General features: G+C 39.6%; 1 protein-coding gene across 1 annotated transcript; it reads right to left on the bottom strand.

Moving 5' to 3' along the window:
• Positions 1 to 4904: 4904 nt before the first annotated feature.
• On the bottom strand, positions 4905 to 7851 carry LOC124261489. The gene is made up of 4 exons (XM_046695810.1): positions 7723 to 7851; positions 7152 to 7215; positions 6457 to 6612; positions 4905 to 5146 (listed from the first exon to the last, which is right to left on the bottom strand). Exons 1-4 carry the CDS (start codon positions 7849 to 7851, stop codon positions 4905 to 4907), a joined length of 591 nt encoding a protein of 196 aa, XP_046551766.1.
• Positions 7852 to 10471: the final 2620 nt, after the last annotated feature.

Here is a 10471-nt window from a genome sequence, read left to right as displayed (position 1 = left end):
AAGGTGTTTCTGTATCATGTGAAATGATCCGACTTAGCTAAAGTGTCGACTATTTACACATCGCTGTCATATAGCTGGATTATTGGGTTACAAACAAAACATGGGAAAATGAATACAGTCAAACATGGAAAACAAGTCAGTGACAATTGATATGCATTATCTATGGACGTTCCACGGGAAGGAATTTGTGTGACACAGTCATTGTATGATGTGGTCAAGTCTAACGGGTATGGATGTAAATCCATTTGGATGTTTGATCCGTTAGCTGTCTTTTCAAACATTTTCCATTTTAAAAATACAATAAAGTTTAAATGTTAGTGTTTGTTATTTATATTTGATCTGTAATATGAGAAACGATAAGAAAGACTGCAAGTTGCCAAGTTCATGTCCTGAAATAGAATGTCTCAATATACCACATTTATTTTATCTATCCACCGGTACTCAAGCTAAGATTTGACATTTTTGTGTGTACGCATGTATGATCACATTTATTGAGCATTTACAAAAATTCAAGTGTACTTTTACGCAATAGTCTTAATAGGAATTGAGTTTTCACATAAATATTTGCGTAATTTACGCAGATACGCAGCTTATCTGTACCTCTGATTATGTGGTAAAGTCTAATGGTAATGGACGTTTGTTAGACTTATTAGATGTCTGTTCAAACATTTTCCAAGAACAGGTGAGGATCTAATGAAACAACCAACACATTACATCCTCGTTTCTGGCCTGAACATACTTGTCCTGACTGTTCCCTTCCTCCCAGACAATGGTTCTTATCGTCCTCACGCTTATCATTTCCTCCAACGCTGGGTGACCAGCCCCATCCAGTCTCACAACACGAACATTGAAGGATGGCACCTCTCTCCTTACAAGCCTGTCCAGAACGACGTCCACCTGGTGCTCCCACATCTGGTCCTGTACAGCACACTGTGACACCACGATGACAAACGCCTGACACATCCTCATCCCTGTCCTGATGCCCTCCACATCTGTCTGACCAGGGTGGCTGTCCCTGTAGTGTATGAAGGTGGCATGACCTACCGGATCAATGTTCTGTGCTGACCACCGGGTGTCCTCTTCACAACACAAAATATAAGTCTGCGTGTTCCTTCATTTGATTCGTTTTGAAATATATATTATCATATGTTTAAATAAAATAATTATAGGCGACATATATACCATGAAATATAGACAAATCTTTATGAGGCTTAAAACTTCCAAGAAGATAAACACACCCAATTCAATAGCCCTACTGTAAAGGCTCATCTCCTGTAGCGTGTATTCATTCATGGTAGTACTGCCAGCCGTAGGTCTATCCCAGCCTTAATACATCAATAATACAGTTCAGAAATGGTGATCGCGAAGGCTCTACGATGTAAGTCTTGGTATTCTGTATTTCAACCAGCTCGAACATACCTTTTTCATTATTGAAATGTCTCCGGAAATACGACACCGAATGGTTTCCAAATGCCTTAGGGCACTTGCACATCAGTGATATGTCACGTACTAACTTCAGGTGGTTAAGCTCCTCTTCATGATGACTCACACGTCCCCATGTATTTTGTCGAAAGTAATGTAACAAGAAAGAACAACCCTCTTGCCATTGATCACAAACAGGTTCCATTGGTTGCCCATTTACTGTCATGTCAAAATACAGATATTCATCATCGTGGCAGGCGCTATAACTGAATACCGCAATAAACAGTCCACCATGAGGTACCATAACTTTTTCTTCTCGCGGAACATCTCCCAAAAGTATAAATTCACACAAAGTCGAATACACAACTAATTTATTTATAAACTGTATCACCCCCTTTTGCACATGCTCATATGTTGTCTTATTCAGATGCTGGACGACAAACAAATATGTACCAAAATCTCGATGTTGAAGAAAATGTATCCTAAAGACTTGATGACCCCTTTTCCTGGTATTTTGTCGAAAGCTGTAACGTCGCGAGGACTTATTCACCGGTTCTCCATTAAACAGCCACGTTCCTTTGATGTCTCTGTTATGGCAAAACATTTTAGTGTCCTCGTCCTCAGATCCCCTTAATGTTAGTATGACCTTTTGATACTATTAGGAGGTCCATCCAAGGTTGTCATGTTTATAAAACTAGACAGCTGATCATTACTTGAATGCACAATATGATCATCTATCAACAAGAACATCACTTTCCCATTCATATAATCACCGATACAAACAATACACAGCAAAATGCACGTCTAAGTGTCATAGTTGTGTCAAGGAAGAGCTCTTTCACACAAAACATCATTACTTGAAAGTACATCTTAGCAGTCTTTTGATACCGTGGCAATATGAACATTTCTGATGTTGATGATAAACAGTAGCGCCATCCGTCTCATGTCGAACAGATACATGAACTCACAATCATCATCATGAAGTACAGCATCAAACATCAACATCAGAGCACACAACGTTGTCATTGTAAACCATTTGGTCAGATCCATCCTGACGTCCTCGTCGGTTTTCAACGGGTTTGTACACACAACAACCCGCTAACACTTTGCAGTGTATTCATGACGCGTGTTTAGTTTCAGTAAGCTATTGAAATATTACCAAGGGAAAGAAATACGAGGCCTGTTCAGTGTGTGCGAAAATGTATATATGACATCGGGCAATGTACAGAGCAGGCAACCACACAGCTGTAGTTACACACTGTGTAATGGGGAAAAAATTGCAGTTTGTGACACGTCTACCTGTTGAATACAGCATCCTGTGTCTGTTCTGTGAATAGCAGATCTAGGAAAACACGACTGATTTTGTATCTCTCACTCAAATGATGTGGAGAAAAATATTGATGCACACTTTCAACATTTATGTACAAATGTACTTGTAGGAAGACAGTCCGGAAATGGTTGCTTTCCAAGATGTCTGTGCATCAGCTGCAGGTGTCTAATAATTTCTAGCATATATACATTGTTGTAAACTTTGAACAGTGACAACAATGGCCGGGGTCCAACCATGCACTCGCTGCTGCAGTTATTGCGTAGCTTGTTTAAGATATAGATTTATGTTCATTTTTAATAACCAAGCTCGAAAACCAAGTAAGAAGTTGTAGAGAATATTACTAGTAAACCCACCCATTTGGTTGATGCATAAAATCGTCCTAAACAATAAATGTTATATTCCACGCTGATTGCTGATTGAACTTTGAAAGCCGATTGAACATTGAAAGCTGATTGAACTTTGAAAGCTGATTGAACATTGGAAGCTGATTGAACATTGAAAGCTGATTGAACATTTAAATCTGGTTGAACTTTGAAATCTGATTGAACTTTGAAAGCTTATTGAACATTGGAAGCTGATTGAACATTAAAAGCTGATTGAACATTAACATATGGTTGAACATTGGAAGCTGATTGAACTTTGATATATGGTTGAACATTGAAAGCTCTTCATGTTTTCAAGAGGGTTTGAGTCGGGTTTCTAATAGTTTGTAACATTCTTGCACTGTAGACTAAACATTGTGAACACATTCTCTTTATATTGTCCGCATCTCAGGATTTCAGATCGGTGGTCGAGATGTCTCGTTAAGGATCAAATATTTACAGACATTGCGGCTGATTGAGGCTTTAACAACAAATACCAGCATAAGTGTGTACTTCGTATGAACTCTTTCATACACAATGTGATACACACTTTCTGTTGAAATAGAATATATTTTTACAAAGTATGCATTTGGCCATCAGTTAATGTATACAGTACCACATCAGTCATGATGGAGTGTAATAATAATGTCTCTCACGACACCGAATATACAGTCAACATGCAGTTCTGCTGTGTAGACATTTCTAATATTTGTCTTGACTCATATACCCTTACCCTTCAATAACCACATTTATCAAACATGAAAACAGACACGTTAGGTGAGCTACAGAACCTTGTGGCTCCGTTTTGCTCCTTACCAAAGAAGCTGTTTTCAAAACCAATGGCATTTTGGACATGATGTGTTAGACCTACATTTTACAACACAACAAAGCACATTTAAAGACACCTGTTTTATTTCATGACCTTATATCACGTACCACTTCTACATACACAATATATACAATCCAAACATACCCGTATTTGTGTGTTACATGAACACACAGTATCCTGAAACAATGCTGCAGAGTGAATTCAGCACAATTCCTCCCATTCAATTAAAGAGTTCAACACTCTTCAACATGCCTTCATCACTTACGTGCATGCAAACCTTCGCATCTAAATATGCCAGAAACGTTTACTTTGTCCAAAACGGTTGAACAGAACAAGAATGGAAAATATAGAATGAATCTAAGAAGACTGAAATGTGCGAACACATATCTGAAATAGACTGAAAACACTTAGTGCGTCCGTATGATACGAAATGGCAAGGGTAAACGATAAGATGTGCATATCGCTACATGTATCTATCCTTTGGAGACGTTGATCACCAGATATCAGCCCCACCGAAGTCTCCGATCTGAAAAGCTTGGTCTTCTTGTTGTCCCATGCTTTAAGTCCAGCACCAGATTTGGGGATCGGTCATTTCAGGTGGCAGCACCCACTCTCTGGAATCATCTTCCACTGGAGCTAGGGACAATAAACAACCTGAAGATTTTCAAATCCAAACTGAAGACAAACCTTTTTAAGAAAACATACAGAGTCTAACTTTTCTTTCTTGAGCTGTTCGGAGAACGCTACTGAGCAGTACTGTTGGACTGGAATTGGCGCTATATAAATGTTTTCATGATGATGATGATGATGTTTACCATTTGGCACAGCAGAGCGTATCGGTCGTAATAAGCATGTAAACAAATACAGGATTCGGCCTTTTTGCGACTCCAGGCTATCAACACAGTTGTAAATACTTGTATTCGTTGAGCTGTATTTCTCAGTGATCTTGTCACCATTTAGTTTATTGTGATTTTGAGTTGTAAACACAATCTGATCCCTGGTAAGTGCGGATTGGTTTGTTGTAGAATGTTGTGAATCCCTGTTCACTGAGGTATTTGAGCACTTCAGCCTCGTACTGGGTTTGGAAAACCTGCCGGTCACGTGCCAGTACGAACAGGGTCCCTTCGATGTTGTCACTGACGATGCTGTACTGGTATTGCTTGTTTGCGCCGAATGTAGGTGGGCCCAGTTTCAGCACCCAGTCTGAAAGAGATATATTCATTCAAGTCATTGTTGTTTGTTCGTAATATGGTAACTCTGCAAGGTTTAGTCTTATTCCAAACAATGTGTGGTTTTGTTTTTATTCAATGCTGTAAAATTCCTGTCGAATTTCGATATAAATGACAGAACAGAGAACTTAATGTATTTCTCATCTACCAACCCTAACAAATCCTTTAAGGAATCTACAACTGATGACTTTTAGTTCAAATATTCTGACCAACCACAAATGGTTTTGCAGTAAGAAATCACAAAGAAAAGCACGAACACATGCCTTTTTATAGTGCTACCCGACAATGAAGTCATGTCGCAGTTTGACGCGGCGTCCCCACTCAGACACACCCATACCAAGTTATTCGCCCTGTTTTAACTGAAATGCTGTTCAAATCGGCATGAAACCAATAGCTGTCTCCTAAAACAATTTCCCCTTCGTGGGGCTTGAAACAATACACAAATTGCATTCCGCAGCCTTGCCCTTTCACCACTGAGGAATTTAATTGAAACTTTTCAAATGATGCTATTAAAGTTTAAAAATGCTATTTTAGCTAATAATGTTTGTTTTTATGCAATGATTTTAAACATATTTCCGGACACGCAGCAGGATGATTCAGAAAGATATAAAGGTTTCCGAAAAAGCTTTGCTGTAGTCACGTGAAACTCGTGTTTTCCGCGCGGAACGTCTTCACCGCCGGTAGAGTTGACTTCAATATAGGGGTGATAGATACTCAAGAATTTTGATTTCGCTCAATATTTGACAGCATATTTCGTCAATCCAAATTGAAATGTTTCATATGATTTATAAACATTCGGAGAGAGAAAGAGCCACCGGCTCTGTCTTATCCTACAGATAAAAGCTCTATTCAACAGACATGTGTCTTTGTTATTGTTTTCAGGTGAACCTTATCTCGCGATAATGTAATGTCAAAGATCATCTATCTATCACGTGATACTTTTAAAGGTTAAGCGGAATGAGGCCAAGATTGTTGGTTTCCAATAGCAGCGCGCATGTACTTGGCGTGTCTGGTTGTACTGGCCTGACCTTATTTAGTGTTATTCCACTGAAATACCATGTTGCAGTTGATGATTTATACCCACACAGTATACTGACATTGAGCCGGCCAGTCCCTGTTTTATCCTCTCACTAGAGAACGCCAGGGTAACAACAAGCACCATCGTTTAACGTAGTTTGGTAATACAGGGCCAGGGGTTCGGACAACCGATCTTCCGTTCACGGTGAAGATCTTTCGACCAGACAACTGACTCGATTTATTGCAGATGACAGTAACTAAACTTACATGGGGCTGCGAAAGGGACTGTTTCAAGAGTAACTTTCAGCTGTCCGACAGTTGCAGTCTTGTTGACGAAACCGTGGATGACCTTGAGTTGACCATTTGGGCTGCCAACTCGCTCTGAGTTCAGGACAGTGATGCGACCGTCACCGCTGAGGCCATCTTAAATAGAGAACTGGATATAGAGTCTGCAATATGCATCCGTGATTGACAGACTGAGCAACGATTGGTTTCCATGCCACTAAATTAGCCAGGTCAATAGTATATTTGGTGGTTTACTGGACTTGTTCGCGTAACCCTTGATGACTTATTGTAAAATATAATTCGCTGAACAATGTTTCTGCTTCTCGAATTACTAAGCTGAATGTTTAACTAAAATAATACATTTTCATCCGTCCATTTTGTCTTCTGGCACTGCCTCTGAAAAAGGAGCTCAATCATTTTGCACAACACACTTTTTAGGACATCCAGCATGTTCAAAGAAAGTATTTTTTGTTACTTATTTGAGACGAGTATTCTTTAAACGGTCGTTTTCAACTAAAAGTCCTGACAAAACATTCGGAATCTGTTAAGCCAATGATCAGTGTATTTTTGTCTTTACAACGAGGGTTCATATATAGTGACATTTTTGTAAATACCTAAACACGCACGCACGCACACACACACGCACGCACATCAGCGTCTTTTTCAGTTGAACTTACAGTCCGCCGTCACACATTTCGCTCCCTGTTCAAACCATTTCGCCACTGACTCGCTGGCCCACATCTGTAAAACAACAGTTTGCGCATCACGAGTGAGTAAGTGAGTGAATAATTAACACCGCAACCGGAAATGTTTTAGGTGTATCACTGCTGCCTCTGATGGAGATTTTTGTTGAGGTCCCCATTGTTTTAAAATGTATAGGACCTGTGTCATGTTATTCATTATGAACATGTGCTCATTTTTCAACTCAACAGAAGAAATGCACTGCATTCTTCGGACGCTTAATATGGTGAGCAAAAATGCGCAGCATGTATTTAATGTTTCAGTGTTACCGATTCTTGAATAGTTTTTAGAACCTCCAATCATATTGTCAAATGTTCCTGGGTGAGGCGTCAAAGAACTTTAATTTGGGTGGAGTTTGAGCCCCATTTGCAAACGTTTTGGTAGTTTTGTTGGACCCACTAACCTAAACTGTCGAAACTGAAGCGCATTTAAGTGAACTAATTACACTGAATAATACATGAAAGAACATATAAACAGTATACCCCCAAAACAATGTCATTGTCTTACCTGATACCACCGACCAAGATACTTGGCATCTTCAAGCTGTGTGACGGTGTGAGGTGTGGGAAAGAATGTATCGAGGACAAACCCTGACGCTGTCACGAGCAGAGCGGAGACTACAAACAAGGCTGTCATGTCGGCTTGTGTTGAGATCGTGGGATTTCTACGATGGAATTGTTGGCCTGTGTTCTCTTATACGCTTGCGATGATGGTTATAAAACCGGCACGTGTATATCCTCGTGATATAGGACCATCCCTGATTGACTTATCTTTACATGATAGATTATATATTAATCACGTGTGAGAACCCGTCAATACGATGTGCGACGTAATTGGGAAAGTTTTGAAAAATATGTCCCAAATCTAGATTGGGTATTTTGTGAGTGAGTGGGTTGGGTTTAACACCGCTTTGGATAGTGCTTCAGTTATGTCACTGCTTGCCAGGCGGCTGAGTTTAATGGCGGAGATAATCTGTTTGTTGTTTAACGCCACACTCAGCAATATTCCATCTACATGTCGGCGATCGGTAAATAATCGAGTCTGGACCAGACATTCCAGTGATCAACAGCACGAGCATCAATCTACACAATTGGGATACGATGACAAGTGTCTGTCACGTCAGCGAGCCTGACCACCCGATCCCGTTAGTCGCCTCTTACGACAAGCATGGGTTAAAGTATAATAATTCTAACCCGGACCTTCACGGGTCTCTTAACCCTATTAGATCCAGAGAGCTCTTGTTCAGGATCTCTAACATGAAGCAGAGAATTACAGTCTGTGACGAGTGGTATCCTTAATTACCTGTAACTTTTCAAATCCCTCTAAACTTTGTCTTTAGGATGCAATGCCCTGATCCTTCATTTATCAACTGACCCTTAATCGTAATATTCATCAACGTCTCCTCAAGCCTACAGATACACGTTGCCATAGACCTACTATTCTCCTGATAGTCAACTCAAAACACCAAACTCTTGGTACCTGATGCTGGTAAATGGGCACGATATTACATGCTCAAGGCTGAAGGGAAAGGAGATCCTTATCATTCTATAATGCGTGGGGGAGAACAATCTGCCATGATGTCTGTCGAGAGGAAGAAAGACAAAAAAGAACTAGAAACCACAGAAAAGCCTAAGATTAATTTTGTTATTCCTACTCAACAAGTGGTAGAACAAGCCAAGGCACAGCTGAAGAGTTAAACAATTGAATGATACTGAAGAAGATGGATTTTTAGATAAAAGCAGTTAGTAGACAGGTTTGCCGTCATTAAGACTTGAACCACCATGCAGTCAACAACTACGTGTCCCTTGTGCAGTTGGACCTTTTCGAGAATGGATGCCATGCTCAGCAATAATCACACTTTCCCACCGCCACCAAAACCAGTGCAAGCAACGCTACGGATTGAAACGTTCAGATCATCCCACCCTTTTACGATGATCGTTTCCATATGCACCACATGCGGCATTACTTTATCAGTTTAATACAAGTTTACTGCAAGACAACTATGAGTGAGTGAATGAGTTTAGTTTTACGCCGCACTCAGCAATAATCCAGCTATATGGCGGCGGTCTGTAAATAATCGAGTCTGGACCAGACAATCCAGTGATCAACATCATGAACATCGATCTAAGCAATCGATAACTATGACACCTTAAGATAACAAACAGTTGTAGAGCGGCTTCTGTAAATAATCGAATCTGAACCAGACAATCCAATGATTGACATCTTGACTATTGCTCTAGGCACCTGGTCAGCGAGCCTGACCACCTGATCCCGTTAATCGCCCCTAATGACAAGCATGGTTTGCTGCAAACAGGTTCTAATAATTTTCATTGGTCCGACAGTCTAATAATAGCATTTGTAACATCACAGTACATTTGTGATAGTATACACCTTCCATTGTGCTTCCACATATAAAAAGGAATTCAATATGTCACAGTGCTTGATTAATAAATCACAAGTTTTACAATTATTTGGAGTCAGTATCCCTTAAGGTGTTTCAGATACAGTTAAGCTCCAAGATCCAAGTGGAATATTGCTATGCTTATATTTCAGGTTAATGAAATCGTAAAACTCATAAACACGTATTTCATTAGTACTTTGGTCCATCTAGATTACATACTTCCACAACCACAAACATTCACAAAATAATCCACAATGTTTGCTTTTATACACTTGTTTACCTTTTTGTTTGCTTCTGAAATACTCTTTAAAAAGTAGAGGAACTTCATTTTTAAATTACAATTGAAAAATCGGGAGATATATTGGAGTTAATCAATGTTGATATGATAATAATGAATGTTTTGAGAGTGCATCATCATTTGCACTTCCTTATGACCATAGTTGTTTGTACAGTAACCGCTCTTGAAAGATCATTGATGTATGACGTGAAACTTGCATGTGTACGATTTTCATTTTCAAGGGAAAAAAAGAAGATAAAAAGAAATGGCTACAAACAAACACTAATAACTGTGTGATGCAAGATGATTGTCAAAATTAATGGTCTACAGTGATTTATCGACCTGTTTGAAAAATCAAGAATGACACCCCATGCACGTGTATGGGGCTACTGCGTTGTGCACGTGCATCCCATGCGTTGTGTTTAGGGGTGGTGACAAAGAGAAATGGTGGTGCGTTCATAAGGTGTCTGTCTTTGACAAGTTTTTAACGTTTTTCCTTCCTATCCAAATTGAAAGTTCAGGTCCTCCTACTTTTTTAAGAGTATATATTAAAATCCAGCATTCTATTTCTATTGATG

Source organism: Haliotis rubra, unplaced genomic scaffold (assembly GCF_003918875.1).
Source record: "Haliotis rubra isolate DU_JTF1 unplaced genomic scaffold, ASM391887v1 Scf8, whole genome shotgun sequence".
Lineage (NCBI taxonomy): Eukaryota > Metazoa > Mollusca > Gastropoda > Lepetellida > Haliotidae > Haliotis > Haliotis rubra.
Note: the sequence above shows the minus strand (reverse complement) of the source record. Positions and strands in the feature narration are given on the sequence as shown.

Excerpts from the sequence above, each read along its gene's own strand:
- LOC124261489 (XM_046695810.1), bottom strand. The coding sequence starts at position 7,851 with ATGACAGCCTTGTTTGTAGTCTCCGCTCTGCTCGTGACAGCGTCAGGG. Across the intron at positions 6,613-7,151 it reads GAAATGTGTGACGGCGGACT|ATGGCCTCAGCGGTGACGGT; the intron begins GTAAGTTCAACT and ends TCTCTATTTAAG. Across the intron at positions 5,147-6,456 it reads AGTCCCTTTCGCAGCCCCAT|ACTGGGTGCTGAAACTGGGC; the intron begins GTAAGTTTAGTT and ends TATCTCTTTCAG.